At 36.9% G+C, this 17,429-nt stretch overlaps 1 protein-coding gene across 3 annotated transcripts in view; it reads left to right on the top strand.

Annotated features, from left to right (window-relative positions):
* Positions 1–555: 555 nt before the first annotated feature.
* KYNU (kynureninase) overlaps positions 556–17,429 on the top strand; it is a 92,264-nt gene continuing 75,390 nt past the window's right edge. The window contains exons 1-4 of one of the 3 annotated variants that reach the window (XM_082841314.1): positions 556–791; positions 2,995–3,072; positions 4,736–4,917; positions 14,470–14,590. In XM_082841314.1, the coding sequence (XP_082697440.1) occupies positions 3,026–3,072; positions 4,736–4,917; positions 14,470–14,590 (350 nt within the window). In that variant the 5' untranslated portion in view covers positions 556–791; positions 2,995–3,025. Of the gene's footprint in view, positions 792–2,369; positions 2,735–2,994; positions 3,073–4,735; positions 4,918–14,469; positions 14,591–17,429 lie in introns of those variants that run through there. The other 2 variants (XM_082841315.1, XM_082841316.1) reach the window with 2 other exon arrangements.

Genomic DNA, 17,429 nt, shown 5'->3' on the forward strand with positions numbered 1-17,429 from the left:
AAGGAATAATTTCCATTTATGAAGTTTCCTAGGCTAGTTTCCACTTGATCTTCAAACTCTAACTCTTTCTTCCTTGATTGTTTTGTTAACTGTTAATTTAAGACTTTCTAAAATCCACCTATTGGGCAATAAAGTATATTCTAGAATTGTGGGCCAATATTAAACTTTCGACTAAAATGTTAATTCATTAAATACCAAACTCTACCTTCAGACTAGAAACTTACAGTGCTTTTGACAGTGGGGTACTGCCTCAAAATCTAAGTTTTCCTTATCTCCCAGAGTTGGGAAAGAACTTTTCTCCAGTCCTTAGTGTATTCCATAGCCCAAAGCAAGGAAGGATTGCAAATTTGGGGATTTAGTTCCTGGACAAACTCATTGGTTCATTTCACAAAAAAATGAGGATAATCTATTTACTCTATAGGATTATTACAGGATATAGCTCACATTCTCAAAGGTCTTAGTTGGAGGACAAAGAAGTGTTTATCTAAGTGTAAAGGTCAGAGCCCCTTAGGGAGCTGCCCTAAGCAGAGCCTCTAGTGTTTGAAATAGAGAGCAGAAGCAGCATTTTGTTTAGATGTTTGTCAGTGATTGGAGATTTACAATCAGCATACACAGAGTGGGAAGAACTAAAGTTAGCTCACAGATTCCCCGGAGGGTGGAGTCTGAGCAGAAGTGCTTTCAATTTCTCACCCAGAAGTCTGGCCTATAAATTTGTAAGGAACTCTTGAGAGGTTTTTTTTTTGTTGAAGCAGAAACACTGGGAGCTGTGGACCCCATTGGAATCCTAGCCGGTAAGCCGTGAGGCACTGATATATATACTCTGTACACAAATATACATTCAGTGATTTTTCTAAAGGGATATTCTGCTAGAATTCTTGTCATAATGCTTTAGAGGTTTCTTCTGCCAGTTTCTTCTCTTTTTCTCCTCCAAATTATTTTCATAAAAACAGTGCAACGCCCTAAAAGTGTTCTCACCTTTAAAATTGCGAGTTAAATGAAGAGATTTTTACCAATATAGTAAAAAAAGAATTGATGTCAATAGTATACTGCAATTCATCTACTAAAAGATAGTTATAGTTGAATAAGTTAATCTTGGTACTTGAGTTTAAATGGTAAGATTTGATCAAAATTCAAATTATTAAATTAGCTTTAGGTCTTTTGTTTTCTGGTAACTCTAGTTGTCTTTAGTGCTGTTAGTCATACTCAATTTTTGTTTAGAGAAGTGAAAATGTCTATTTCTTGAGTGAGGTTTCTTCCCCTTTCACTCTGTGAAATGTTTGCCTAAGAATGGAAAGTTGATACTCATTTTTTCTATATAGCTAAAAGAGTTTCTTTTTTCTTTCCTGCTTTTACTTTGAGGACGGAGGGGTGTTTTTTTAGGTAGTAATATTGGAGCAAATGCATTGAACTTATTAATGTGAAACTCAGCATATAATTCATATAAGCTTAGATATGAAGTATGCAGCTATGTCAGTGATGTCACTCATTCCTCAAACAATGATATATTTAAAGAACACTGTTCTATGCACATATATTAAGTAATACTTTCTTTCTCAATGAAAAGCTACACACTTTCTTCATAATTTGCTTTACCAGGTTCTAATCTTTGGACTCAAGTGAATAATTTGCTCATTTCAGGCATGAAACCTGAAACTGTGTAAAGATTAACTACTGGGTATTCATTGTCATTTACTTAACTATTTAACCTTAGACCTGTGGGCAACTGGGAGATCCTGAATTCCATAATTCCATAAAAAAATTTTTATGATTCTAAGAGTTTCAGCTTTAAAGTTTTAGCTGTCTAAATAAAATTGAAAACAATTTACAAAATTTCAAAAGCTAAATTGACAGTAAAATGGCAATTTCCATCATAAGGTACTAATATGAAAATATATTATGAGACTATCTTTTATCTCTTTAGAAAGGAATTTACTTAAATAATTTTATTTGATCCTAACCATGATCTTCTGAAGTAGAATTTAAGATAGTTTTACATAACATTGCAGCAGAGAAATGTTAGGAGACTTGCCTAAGACCATATGTGTACATGTCCACTTTTAAAATAAAATTAACACTAAATACATGAAGTATAAAATTTGGAATTTTTTTTTTTTTTTTTTTTTTTTTTTTTTTTGCGGTACGCGGCCCTCTCACTGCTGGGGCCTCTCCCGTTGCGGAGCACAGACTCCGGACGCGCAGGGTCAGCGGCCATGGCTCACAGGCCCAGCCGCTCCGCGGCATGTGGGATCTTCCCGGACCGGGACACGAACTCGTGTCCCCTGCATCGGCAGGCAGGCGGACTCTCAACCACAGTGCCACCAGGGAAGCCATACTTCTGTCGGAAGCTGTGCCTGTTGGCAGGATGGCACCCAGTTTGCTCTTCTGGAAAGACTATTTCACCAGCAGGTATCTTACTGTCAGTGCAGGTGAGGTTTTGACACCTGGGCTATGACAGGCCCAGAAGTAGGACCAGCACTTTAACCTTTGCCTGGCTGGGACTGAAAGGATTAAAAAGAGTAATAGCCTGTGGTGCTTTGCAGACTGAGTACAGGGCTGAAAAAAGAAATAAAGGGAGAGAAAGGGAATGAACCAAAGAAACATCGAAAGGAAAATCAAGAAACAAGATTGAAAGAAAAAGAAGTGAGAGGTTCAAGTCTTGGGTCAGGAATTCTTCTCTGCACATTCCACCCACATGCCCTGTCAAAGACAAGCACAATTTGACTCAGCTCCTCAGGCAAGTGCAGTCCCAAATTGTGAGCTCTATTATCCTTCTCTTTCATTTTTGTTTCTACTCTATTTTTGTTTCTACTCTATTGATTCCAGAGTTTGGTCTCAAAATAGGGGAAAATGACTCTGATCCCTCAGAATTGTTACAGGGATTAAATAAGAAACAAATATAAAGAGGCTAATGAGTTAATACAAATATTTTTTTTAAATGAAGTTGAATTTTATTGCTAATATGATGGTAGAAAATTAATTTGTGTATTGATTTAGATAACCCAGTCAGAGTTTAGAGTCAACCCTGATGAACTCTGAAAGTGCTGACTCTCCAAAGGAAGTCTCAAATACAAGGCAAGCTCTCTTGATTCTGAATCCCATTGAAAATGTTCCTTTAATTATTTCCTCTGTGGTTGGAATGAGGAGGGTATTCCTCTAGTAACAGTCATTAATCCTGTCAAATAATTCACCAAGCTATTTTGTGAATCTTATTCAATTGCCATTTCGGGCGGAACACTCTATCTGAAAGGCACTGCTCAGGAATGGGTTGACTACAAAGATAAATTAAACAAGATTCAGGCGCCCAGGTAGAATACAGTTCAATAGTAACTCAATCAAGCTACCATAAGTAATGGGTTTATAGTAAAGACACACTTGATAGAAAAGCTCCAGGTTTTGATTCCCTCCAGACTGTGGGTCACCACACGGGCAAGAGGGTGTCAAGGCTAGATTGTGTCCTAGCCTCTTCTAATCACTTCAGTGTGGTTTTCCCCTCGTTCTCCTGATGTGTAGTTGATGCTCAGCCAGCCTTTAGGTTTTTTCAGAGGAAACTGCTTCATATGTAGTTGTAGACTCATTGTGTCTGTGGGGTCAAGTGAGTTCAGTATCTTCCTGCACTGCCATCTTAAACAGGAAGCCTCTCCTATTCTTGCTCAATTTCAAAAAACTAAAACTTTGGGAAATAAAATACAAATATAAAAACTAATTACAAAATAAAATATAAAACTCCATTGTCATTTATCCCTTTCCAAAATTTAAGTTTTCTTTCCAAAAGGGTGGGAAGTGTTAGATGATGACTAAAGGAAGCAGGATGTGGTTTCAAGAAAGGGTCCTGCTTTGTTCAAAGATGCTCTGGGGGCTTCCCTGGTGGCGCAGTGGTTGAGAGTCCACCTGCCGATGCAGGGGACACGGGTTCGTGCCCCGGTTCGGGAAGATCCCACATGCTGTGGAGCGGCTGGGCCCGTGAGCCATGGCCGCTGAGCCTGCGCGTGTGGAGCCTGTGCTCCACAACAGGAGAGGCCACAACAGTGAGAGGCCTGCATACCGCAAAAAAAAAAAAAAAAAAAAAAAGATGCTCTGTATTACTGTGAAAGAGAAGTTTCTCATTAGCAGCAGCAGGTAGATCTCTTTGGTCTTCATATGGCAAAAATTACTAACATTATTTAAGGTGTTTAAATACTTTTTCATCGATATTGTTTTTATTCACAATAAAGAATTTGTTAAGGTTCTATTGTATATATGTTCCTATTTTTAAAACTATGATCCAAGAATCATTGGGGAGGGGAAAGTGGAGGTGGGCTAGGGAGAAGGAGGATAAGCTAGTTGGGGCACTGCTCTTCTATACTTTTCACAAAAGCATCTTTACTGTTACCTCCTAGTAAGACACCTAAAGGAAAAAGTGCTGACATTATATATGTTTGAACAACATTAATTTGGACCACTTCTCAGAAAATAAAAATGGAAAGAGCTAACACTGATTGAGAGCTTACTTTGTCTTGAGCACCATTACCTAATTCAGTCCTTTCAGCATCCCTAAGTCACTATTATTTTCATTATTATGTGCATGAGAAAAACTCAGGCATGGGGTTTAATGCTGATTGTTAATTATATTATTCGTGAGGTTGGGAAGATGAGAAGCTTAGTTAAAACAAAAGGTGTTTTACCTAAAAGCTAATTTTCTACCAAAAAAAATGATGGTGGCTAGATTATTTTTAATTTTTTTCAAATTAATTTTTAGAGGAGAACTTATAATGGAACCTTCACCTCCTGAGTTACCAGATAACACAGTCCGACGCATTGCATCTGAACTTAGATGTCACCCAACAGATGAGAGGGTTGCCCTCCGCCTCGATGAGGAAGATAAGCTGAGGCACTTCAGGGAGTGTTTTTATATTCCCAAAATGCAGGATCTGCCTCCAAGTAAGAATACTGGAAAGGGTTTTACTTTTCTTAATTAATTTATTAACATATTTGCTACTGCATGTGTTCATCATAAATCTTTGAAAATCATTGTTCTGTTACATAATAGAGCCATTGCAATTGTGTCCACAAAACAGCAGGCTCCTGGTGGTATTAATTCAACCTGTCAGCCTACCTTAGTCTCAGATTCTATGTGTTTCCTCTCCTCTTCTGAAGAAAATACTTACAGGGTTCTTATACTGTCATCTAGTTCTCTGAACAATAGAGTTACTGATTGAAAATTGTAGCAGATGCATTTACTTGTTCTCTTAAGCACTCAGAGCTCAAAACAATTCTTTTTCAATACAGTATTAGAATACCTCTTGTTTTGTGGCACCTAGTTCATCATAACATATTTGTCTAAGAGAGAATATTATTTTGGGACTTGGACATATTAGGAAGGATGTTACATAAATAGCCATCTTTGTGTGTTGAGGCATGTATGACTTACAAAAAATAATTAAATAAATAAAATCAATGCCTAAGAAATGCATATTGCATTTCAAAAAATTAATACAGTAAACTGACTTTGTTCTTGTTTTGGAGGATGTTCTGTTTTAAAAAAACTAGGTAGCACAGGTAAAAAAAATGAAACAATTTTTCATATTTGGCTTAGCTCCATTTTCCATCGATGAAAAAGTTTACAAGTTGAATAGAATTGATCCACCAAAATGGGTTTCACATACTTAATAATTCAGTCTAATTTCCTTTTTTCTTCAGATTAACTGTGGCGGGTACAATTTAGGATAGTCATAATCCAAGAGCATTAGCTAATATGATTTTAAGATGAGATTGGGTCACATAACTGTCATATTTGGTTTATATTTTATTATGTAACACAGGATGGCACTTTGTAAAATTATGGAAGTGTAAAATAAAAGGAAGCCTAGTATCCAATTTAAAGTTGCTTACTTTCTGCCCTGCAAACTGGTTCATCTGTACCATTTTTCTAGGTTCCACATACATGCATTAATATACGATATCTGTTTTTCTCTTTCTGACTTGCTTCACTCTGTTTGACAGTCTCTAGATTCATCCACATCTCTACAAATGACCCAATTTTTCCCTTTTTATGGCTGAGTAATATTCCATTGCATATATGTACCACAACTTCTTTATCCATTCGTCCGTTGATGGGCATTTAGGTTGCTTCCATGACCTGGCTATTGTAAATAGCACAGCAATGAACATTGGGGTGCATGTGTCTTTTTGAATTATGGTTTTCTCTGGGTATATGACCAGTAGTGGGATTGCTGGGTCATATGGTAATTCTATTTTTAGTTTTTTTTTTTTTTTTTGCGGTACGCGGGCCTCTCACTGCCGCGGCCTCTCCCGTCGCGGAGCACAGGCTCCGTACCCGCAGGCCCAGCGGCCATGGCTCACGGGCCCAGCCGCTCCGCGGCACATGGGATCCTCCCGGACCGGGGCACAAACCCGCGTCCCCTGCATCGGCAGGCAGACTCTCAACCACTGCGCCACCAGGGAAGCCCTATTTTTAGTTTTTTAAGTAACCTCCATACTGTTCTCCATAGTGGCTGTATCAATTTACATTCCCACCAACAGTGCAAGAGGGTTCCCTTTCCTCCACACCCTCTCCAGCATTTGTTGTTTGTAGATTTTCTAATGATGCCCATTCTAACTGGTGTGAGGTAGTACCTCATTGTAGTTTTGATTTACATTTCTCTAATAATTAGTGATGTTGAGCAGCTTTTCAAGTGCCTCTTGACCATCTGTATGTCCTCTTTGGAGAAATGTCTGTTTTGGTCTTCTGCCCATTTTTGGATTGGATTGTTTTCTTAATATTGAGCTGCATGAGCTGTTTATATATTTTGGAGATTAATCCTTTGTCCATTGATTCATTTGTAAATATTTTCTCCCATTCTGAGGGTTGTTTTTTCATCCTGTTTGTAGTTTCCTTTGTTTTGCAAAAGCTTTTAAGTTTCATCAGGTCCCATTTGTTTATTTTTGTTTTTATTTCCATTATTCTAGGAGGTGGACCAAAAAAGATCTTGCTGTGATTTATGTCAAAAAGTGTTCTTCCTATGTTTTCCTCTAAGAGTTTTATAGTGTCCAGTCTTATATTTAGGTCTCTAATCCATTTTGACTTTATTTTTGTGTATGGTGTCAGGGAGTGTCCTAGTTTCATTCTTTTACATGATGCTGTCCAGTTTTACCAGCACCACTTATTGAAGAGACTGTCTTTTCTCCATTGTACATCCTAGCCTCCTTTGTCATAGATTAGTTGACCATAGGGGCGTGGGTTTATCTCTGGGCTTTCTATCCTGTTCCATTGATCTATATTTCTTTCTTTCTGCCAGTACCATATTGTCTTGATTACTGTAGCTTTGTAGTATAGTCTGAAGTCAGGGAGTCTGATTCCTCCAGCTCCACGGTTTTCCCTCAAGACTGCTTTAGCTATTTGGGGTCTTTTGTGTCTCCATACAAATTTTACGATTTTTTTGTTCTAGTCCTGTAAAAAATGCTATTGGTAATTTGATAGGGATTGCACTGAATCTGTAGATTGTTTGGGGTAGTATGGTCATTTTCACAATATTGATTCTTCCAATCCAAGAACATGGTATATCTCTCCATCTGTTGGTATCATCTTTAATTTCCTTCATCAGTGTCTTATAGTTTTCTGCATACAGGTCTTTTGTCTCTCTAGGTAGGTTTATTCCTACGTATTTTATTCTTTTTGTTGCAATGGTAAATGGGAGTGTTTCCTTAATTTCTCTATCAGATTTTTCATCATTAGTGTATAGGAATACAAGAGATTTCTGTACATTAATTTTGTATCCTGCAACTTTACCAAATTCACTGATGAGGTCTAGTAGTTTTCTGGTGGCATTTTTAGGATTTTCTATGCATAGTATCATGTTATCTGCAAACTGACAGTTTTATTTCTTCTTTTCCAATTTGTATTCCTTTTTATTTCTTTTTCTTCCCTGATTGCCATGGCTAAGACTTACAAAACTATGTTGAATAATAGTGGTAAGAGTGCACATCCTAGGCTCATTCCTGATCTTAGAGGAAATGCTTTCAGTTTTTCAGCATTGAGAATGATGTTTCCTGTGGGTTTTTTGTACATGGCCTTTATTATGTTGAGGTAGGTTCCCTCTACGCCCACTTTCTGTAGAGTTTTTATAATAAATGGGTATTGACTTTTGTCAAAAGCTTTTTCTGCATCTATTGAGATGATCATATGGTTTTTATTCTTCAATTTGTTAATATGGCTTATCACATTGACTGATTTACGTATATTGAAGAATCCTTGCATCCCTGGAATAACTCCCACTTGATCATGGTGTATGATCCTTTTAATGTGTTGTTGGATTCTGTTTGCTAGTATTTTGTTTAGGATTTTTGCATCTATATTCATCAGTGATCTTGGTCTGTATTTTCCTTTTTTGTAGTATCTTTGTCTGGTTTTGGTATCAGGGTGATGGTGGCCTCATAGAATGAGGTTGGGAGTGTTTCTTCCTCTGAAAATTTTTGGAAGAGTTTGAGAAGTATGGGTGTTAGCTTTTCTCTAAATGTTTGATAGAATTCACCTTTGAAGCCATCTGGTCCTGGACTTTTGTTTGTTGGAAGATTTTTAATCACAGTTTCAATTTCATTACTTGTGATTGGTCCATTCATATTTTCTGTTTCTTCCTGGTTCAGTCTTGGAAGGTTATACCTTTCTAAGAATTTTTCCATTTCTTCCAGGTTGTCCATTTTATTGGCATAGAGTTGCTTGTAGTAGTCTCTTAGAATGCTTTGTATTTCTGCAGTGTCAGTTGTGATTTCTCCTTTTTCAATTCTAATTTTATTGATTTGAGTCTTCTCCCTCTTTTTCTTGATGAGTCCGGCTAATAGTTTATAAATTTTGTTTATCTTCTCAAAGAACCAGCTTTTAGTTTTATTGATCTTTGTTATTGTTTTCTTTGTTTCTATGTCATTGATTTCTGCTCTGATCTTTATGATTTCTTTCCTTCTGCTAACTTTGGGTTTTGTCTGTTCTTTTTTCTCTAGTTCCTTTAGGTGTAATGTTAGATTGTTTATTTGAGATTTTTCTTGTTTCTTGAGATAGGCTTGCATAGCTATAAACTTCCTTCTTAGAACTGCTTTTGCTGCATCCCATAGGTTTTGGATCATCGTGTTTTCATTGTCACTTGTCTCTATGTATTTTTGATTTCCTCTTTGATTTCTTCAGTGATCTCTTGGTTATTAAGTAATGTATTGTTGAGCCTCCATGCGTTTGTTTTTTATATGTTTTTTTCCCCTCTAATTCATTTCTAATCTCATAGCGCTGTGGTCAGAAAAGATGCTTGATATGATTTCAATTTTCTTAAATTTACTGTGGCTTGATTTGTGACGCAAGATGTGATCTATACTGGAGAATGTTCTGTGTGCACTTGAAAAGAAAGTGTAATCTGCTGTTTTTGGATGGAATGTCCTATAAATAGCAATTAAATCTATCTGGTCTATTGTGTCATTTAAAGCTTGTGTTTCCTTATTAATTTTCTGTCTGGATGATCTGTCCATTGGTGTAAGTGAGGTGTTAAAGTCCCCCACTATTATTGTGTTACTGTCAATTTCCTGTTTTACAGCTGTTAGCAGTTGCCTTATGTATTGAGGTGCTCCTATGTTGGGTGCATATATATTTATAATTGTTATATCTTCTTCTTGGATTGATCCCTTGATCATTATGTAGTGTCCTTCCTTGTCTCTTGTAACATTCTTTATTTTAAAGTCTATTTTATCTGATATGAGTATTGCTACTCCAGCTTTCTTTTGATTTCCATTTGCATGGAATATCTTTTTCCATCCCCTCACTTTCAGTCTGTATGTGTCCCTAGGTCTGAAGTGGGTCTCTTGTAGACAGCATATATATGTGTCTTGGTTTTGTATCCATTTAGCAAGCCTGTGTCTTTTGGTTGGAACATTGAATCCATTCACTTTTAAGGTAGTTATCAATATGTATGTTCTTATTACCATTTTCTTAATTGTTTTGGGTTTGTTTTTGTAGGTCCTTTTCTTCTCTTCTGTTTCCCACTTAGAGAAGTTCCTTTAGCATTTGTTGTGGAGCTGGGTTGGTGGTTCTTTATTCTCTTAGCTTTTGCTTGTCTGTAAACCTTTGATTTCTCCATCGAATCTGAACGAGATCCTAATCTTGGTTGTAGGTTCTTCTCTATCATCACTTTAAATATGTCATGCCACTCCCTTCTGGCTTGTAGAGTTTCTGCTGAGAAATCAGCTGTTAACCTTATCGGAGTTCCCTTGTATGTTATTTGTCATTTTTCCCTTGCTGCTTTCAATAATTTTTCTTTGTCTTTAATTTTTGCCAATTTGATTACTACGTGTCTTGAGGTGTTTCTACTTGGGTTTATCCTGTATGGGACTCTCTGCACTTCCTGAACTTGGGTGGCTATTTCCTTTCCCATGTAAGGGAAGTTTTCAACTATAATCTCTTCAAATATTTTCTCAGTCCTTTCTCTCTCTCTTTTCCTTCTGGGACCCCTATAACGTGAATGCTGTTGTGCTTATTGTTGTTCCAGTGGTCTCTTAGGCCCTCTTCATTTCTTTTCATTCTTTTTTCTTTATTCTGTTCCACAGCAGTGAATTCCACCATTCTTTCTTCCAGGTCACTTATCCGTTCTTCTGCCTCAATTATTCTGCTATTGATTCCTTCTAGTGTAGTTTTCATTTCAGTTATTGTGTTGTTCATCTCTGTTTGTTTGTTCTTTAATTCTTCTAGGTCTTCGTTAAACATTTCTTGCATCTTCTCGATCTTTGCCTCCATTCTTTTTCCGAGGTCCTGGATCATCTTCACTCTCGTTATTCTGAATTCTTTTTCTGGAAGGTTGTTGCCTATCTCCACTTCATTTAGTTGTTTCTCTGGGGTTTTATCTTGTTCCTTCATCTGGTACATAGCCCTCTGCCTTTTCATCTTGTCTATCTTTCTGTGAATGTGGTTTTTGTTCCACAGGCTGCAGGATTGTAGTTCTTCTTGCTTCTCCTTCTGCCCTCTGGTGGATGAGGCTATCTAAGCGGCTTGTGCAATTTTCTTGATGGGAGGGACTGATGCTGGGTAGAGCTGGCTGTTCCTTTGGTGGGCAGAGCTCAGTAAAACTTTAATCCACTTGTCTGCTGATGGGTGGGGCTGGGTTCCCTCCCTGTTGGTTGTTTGGCCTGAGGCGATCCAACACTGGAGCCTACCCAGGCTCTTTGGTGGGGGTAATGGAAGACTCTGGGGGGGCTCACGCCAAGGATTACTTCCCAGAACTTCTGCTGCCAGTGTCCTTGTCCTCACAGTGACACACAGCCACCCCCTGCCTCTGCAGGGGAGCCTCCAACACTAGCAGGTAGGTCTAGTTCAGTCTCCTATGGGATCACTGCTCCTTCCCCTGGGTACTGATGAGCACACTACTTTGTGTGTGCCCTCCAAGAGTGGAGTCTCTGTTTCCCCCAGTTCTGTCAAAGTCCTGCAATCAAATCCCACTAGCCTTCAATGTCTGATTCTCTAGGAATTCCTCCTCCCGTTCCCAGGCCCCCAGATTGGGAAGCCTGACGTGGGGCTCAGAACGTTCACTCCAGTGGGTGGATGTCTGTGGTATTAAGTGTTCTCCAGTTTGTGAGTCACCCACCCAGCAGTTATGGGATTTGACTTTATCGTGATTGTGCCCCTCCTACCGTCTCATTGTGGCTTCTCCTTTGTCTTTGGATGTGGAGTATCTTTTTTGGTGAGTTCCTGTGTCTTCCTGTCAATGATTGTTCAGCAGTTAGTTGTGATTTTGGTGTTCTTGTAAGAGGGAGTGAGAGCACGTCTTTCTACTCCACCATCTTGAACCAATCTCCATAATTTCTTCATTACATTTTTGATCCCCTTCTCTCTCTGTCTTCTAAAATCCCTATAATGTGAATATTGGCATGCTTAATGTTATCGTAGACATCTCTTAAATTGCTTTCAGTTTTTAAAAAATTTACTTTTCTGTCTGCTGTTCCAACTGGGTGATTTCCATTATTGTATCTTTCAGATCACTTTTGCATTCTTCTGTATCACTTAGTCTGTTATTCATTCCTCCTAATGTGTTTATTTTAGCTACTGAATTGTTAAAATGTCAGTGTTTAGATCAGTTATTTTTTTCTAATTCAGTTAACATTTTTATTATCAATGTTTTGAATTCTTTGGTAAATTATTTATTTATGTTTTATTATTTTTTTCAACGGCTTCCTCTTGTTCTTTCAATTGTGGGTAGTTCTTCTGACTTTTCAGTTCACTTAACTTTGCCTCTATGAATTTACATGAAACAGTTACCTACTGTGGTCTTGAAGGGATGTTCTTAGGTTGGAGCATCCCTGTGCAGACTGCGTGTACCCAATGCTTTTGGTGGGAGAGCTGGATTTGATATGGATACTAGTCACATCTTCTTCCAGGGTGTGCTGGCAGCTATCTTATGATGTGAGTATCTCATGACTTGGTTAGGTGAAGGTCAGAAATTTCTTCCTACACTAGCCATTTCTCAAATTCCTTCAGCTTAAAACATCCAATAAGCCAAGGTGCTGTATTTTTTTAAATACTTTTTAAAAAATTAGTTTATTTATTTTTGGCTGCTTTGGGTCTTTGTTGCTGTGTGCAGGCTTTCTCTAATTGCAGTGAGCAGGGGCTACTCTTCATTGCGGTGCACAGGCTTCTCATTGTGGTGGCTTCTTGTTTCGGAGCACGGGCTCTAGGTGCGAGGGCTTCAGTAATTGTGGCACACAGGCTCACTAGTTGTGGCTTGTGGGCTCTAGAGCACAGGCTCAGTAGTTGTGGCACACGGGCTTAATTACTCAGTGGTATGTGGGATCTTCCCGGACCAAGGTCCGTGTCCCCTGCATTGGCAGGAAGATTCTTAACCACTGTGCTACCAGAGAAGTCCAAGGTGCCATATTTTGAGGTAGCATGTCCTGAACCCCATGACTGCCAAGAGTACCAACTTTTAATAAGAAATTTTCTTACCATTATTCAGAGAAGAGAAGCCTAGGCCCCCACAGCTTAAAGTCCTGTTTGTCTTTCATGTTGTAAAGATCTGATGGCATTAGGTTGGAGAGTGGTGTGTTATCTCTTCATTCTTGTGGATAATTACCAAAGCACTTTCTTGATACTCTATTCTACCTATTTACATAATGCCAACTGAATGCTCACATGGTGACATTTGATGTGCTTTGAGACAAAAAACAAACAAAAAAACAAAACTCAACCAAGTAAAAGGAAAATAGTTTAGGATGGGGAACCACACTTTGGGGAGGCATGAGATGAGATAATTCAGTTTACAATTCCACTTTTTTTTCACACTGAACACATTTTAAAAATGACTTTCTAAGTAAAAGTAACCCAATACCTATTTATCTGTAAAAGCGTCACCAATGAAAGAACAAGACAAAAAAAAAAAAAAATGGGAGCAGAGATCTGGGTGATTGCCTCCTCTTCCTGGGTTGTTGATAAGGCTGACACACACAGAACATGTTTAGTCTTTAAACTACTTATTTGAATGCTTAGTTGAAATTTGAGCCATGGTACACCAATTAAAACCTCTGGATTCTAAAAAAAATCCTTCAGTATTTGTTCTCTAGATCGACAAAGAACTGTTAATTAATCAAATTTAAATGTGTGAACAGTATTTACACCTCTTTGATTGGGTCTGACTTAAGAAATGCCAATGAAAAAGTGACACAGGATCTATAAAAGTAGGTTGAATTAGATGGTATGCCTTTAAAAAGCCTGCAAAGATTTAAGTAGTCTAAATAAAGACAAGTATACTACCAAATGATTCAAATTTCAGCAAGAAGCTTAATCTTTCTTCCCATAGAATTAAGATAAAACTTAGTAGAACACAATTATAAACTTGTGCATTTCTAGAAAATACTTGAAGCATATAGATTGGTTTGCTAATGAAATTGCATTTACTGCAATCAAGGAAAAATTATAAAACAAATCACTAAAGTTCTGATTTATTTGAATAAAAAGTAGATATAGAGAACAATCTTTGCCTACATATGTATTAATATTATATGCATACAAAGAACAAAAATCTATAAATTCAATATATCTACTTCAGATATATAAGTAATCATTTAGATTTTTTTAATTTGCCTGATCTACAACACCAGGATTATTACTTGTCTAAATTCTGGTAACCTTCTGCTATGACTAGATAGGCTGATATAATTTCTGTAAAAATTCTGGTTTTAACTCTTTTCTATTGGCTATTTATGATTGGGAGTAGCTGTTAATCTAGATTTCCTCGTGGAGCATAATAAATATGACAGACCTGAACAAAAGCATCTATCTGTTTAAACCGTATTTTAAAATATAAATGTAAAAGATTATTTTTCAGAGAACCTGATGTTATCCTTGGGAGGAATTTTAAGATATGTATCATCTTTCTTGGAGTTAATTACATTCATTGTTTGTAGTGGATTAACAATGCCAAATGGAAGAATGTTAATTAATTGAATAAGTATATTTTCCCTTTTCTTCTATTTCAGTTGATTTATCTTTAGTGAATAAGGATGAAGAAGCCATCTATTTCTTGGGAAATTCTCTTGGGCTTCAACCAAAAATGGTTAAAACATATCTGGAAGAAGAACTAGATAAGTGGGCCAAAATGTAAGTATTATTTCAAAAGCTATCATTCAACATCTCATATAAGAATTTTAAAAATCACGCCAGGTTGTCTAATATTTGGAAAGGTGTATAGTAGAATCTTAGAATTTTAGAGCAGAGGGAACCCGAGGGATTGTGTCATTCAACACTGGATGAAATAACTGAGGATCAGTAAATAAGGTATTATGGCAAGTTAGTTGCAGAATCAATAGTAAAACTTTTGAAATATTTAAAAATTTAAGTTTCTCCCTTGAATTGACACATCTACATCGTATGCAATTATTTTATTTTCTAAATGATTAACAAAGCAGTTAACATTTAGGATTCAATTTAGTGTTTTCATGATTAGTTCTTGGCTAAACTCTACCACACTAATTTTTATAAATAAGAAAATAAAAATTGTTGAGGTGGGGAGAGGAGGTTGAGTGGAACAGAAGGTGCTTCCCTCCCCAAATTGAACATGATTATTGAGAAAATGCTCCATTTGGGCTTAGCTAACCATGCAGGAATCTTAAATTAGGATTCATCTTTTTCTCCTTTTATGTTCTACTTTTACTCTTCTGCTTATGAAAGCCTTCATACTCTCTGCTTACCTCAATGCTTACCCTCTTTAATATCAACCTTCTCAACCACTGATTAGCCCTCCCTGAATGTCTATTGCATTAATAATCAGTGCTCTACAATAGGCAGTTTAGAGGCATCTACTTTCATTAGTTTCATATTCTTAGCTATATTGTAAATCCCTTAAGGAAAATAACCTAATCTTATGTACTTCTTATCCTTCCCCAGTGATTACTGATAAAGCTGGAACTGAAAATATTTTAAAATATTTTTAACTATTTAAACATTTTATATTTAAAATATTAAAAATAGTACAACTATTTTAAAAATATTTTTTGACTCTTAGAATCTGAAAAATAGATATGAAGGGGAAGCTAAACCTGAAGGACAGGAAAAAAAAAATTCAGGAAGGAAGATGAAACTAAACCAGATAAGAATTCTGAGCAAGATATTTGGTTCTTATAGAAACTCAGAATGTCTTTTCCAGCTTTCTATATTCTTCAGGTCAGTGGTCTTTTACATTGAGACCAAAACCTCTTCTATAAAGTTTAGTTTACACTGACTATGCCAATGATTACTACCATGGCTATTAGATAACATTGCAAAGTTTCTTAATTTAAGTGGTTAAGAATGTAAGTTCACAACTCCATGCAAGAATAATAGAGTTTTATATAGTTTATTATGCATATTATAACTTTACCTGCATAACATTTATGCATAAATTGAAAAATAAATATCACCACATGTGGAAGCATTTTGCACTAGCAAGCTTTAGTATTTAAAAAATGAGGGTCATAGTTAATAAAAATGGTTAATATTCATTTTTGGCCTTAACATAAAAGATAGCAAAGAATTAGATTGAATTTGAACTTTGGAGAGTGTCCTTGACTCTTGGATATTCATTCAGCAAGACTGTGCATTTTTATCCTTCAGGTATTTTAAAAAGATGCCGCTCTTCTATCCTATTCATATTCTTATGATTATCCTACTTTATTAAAAGAATGGTTGATTATTCTCAAGACATGTATTCCAGTTATGTTCCAGGAAAGTGCCTCTCTGTCATAATGCCCTTCTATTGTTGTTACCTTTCAATTTTATATTTTACCTTGTGACAACAGAAAATTACATAATCTTAAACCCTTCTACCTATTTTTCATCAGACAGACGATTTAGCAAGGAGGTGCACTGTAATGCTTCAAGCAATGTAAATTTTAAAAAGACTTCTTCTGAGAAAAAGATTAGGTAGCTAGTTTGTTTTATTTAGTCTTTTTGCTGTAAACTGTGGTGGCCCAGTCAACATCATAGCCCTGCCAGCTCAATGTCAGTGGTGTTTTAGGTGCATGATCGCAATCCTGTTTTCCCCTATCCCACCCTTGATCTTTCATCTCAAATGGGTTTGTTCATTACTTTTTGCTCCTAAATATTTAGCTTAAAATTCCACTCTGGCCTTTTCCAGCTAAGGTTGTGTTGGGAGGAAAACTTTTCCTCTACCAACTTACATTCTAGTGGTTGGGGGCATGAGAATTAATTGACAACAGACAGATTAGCAGGAGAAAAGTTTATTTCACATGTGTGCAGAAGCACTCTACAAACAGTGATTCACTGATCAGCCAGAGTAAAGGTTTAAAACCAACTTAACAAAAGGGGCGAGTTTTAGGGCTTCAGTAGGAAAGTATGGAAGGTTCTGTTGGGCTTTTCCATCCTGATGATAATGGGCAGTATCTTTCCGGGCTGGAAGCCCCCCAAGAGGAAGATGGAGGAGAAGTAAATTTGTAACTCCTAGTGCTAAGCGTCATTTTTCTCTGACGGTGGGTCAATGGCAATGGCATTTTCAGGAGGCTTTCCTTAAGTCTAGATAATGTTTCTTTCTTAGGCTGCTGTTTGTCCACATGCTTTTAGTTTAAAGTAATCTTCATGCCACTCTGGTGGCCTGTTGGTTACTTCAATTCCCTTTCTGGCTATTGCTTTTGTTTTAAATCTCCCCTGAATATATTTGATTTGCCTCTAGATCCAGGGCCTCCCATTACTGTGGTGAGTTTTATCCGATTATCTGTTCCTCTTCATCTCCTCCAACCCCACTTCTGCCCTACTTCTTAGCTGATACCCAAGCCAGGCCAGTGCCTCCCCCTCTTCTAGATCACTGAGAGATTTTGAGAAGAACTGAGTCAAAGAGAGCTACACAGTCACTAAACACTCTAATGCACATTGAAATTAGTTGGAAAAAAAATAATATTAAAAATTTATAATCTTAAGAGTAACATAGAAATTTGAGTGCTCTAAG

Source organism: Leucopleurus acutus, assembly GCF_964270905.1.
Source record: "Leucopleurus acutus genome assembly, chromosome: 6".
Lineage (NCBI taxonomy): Eukaryota > Metazoa > Chordata > Mammalia > Artiodactyla > Delphinidae > Leucopleurus > Leucopleurus acutus.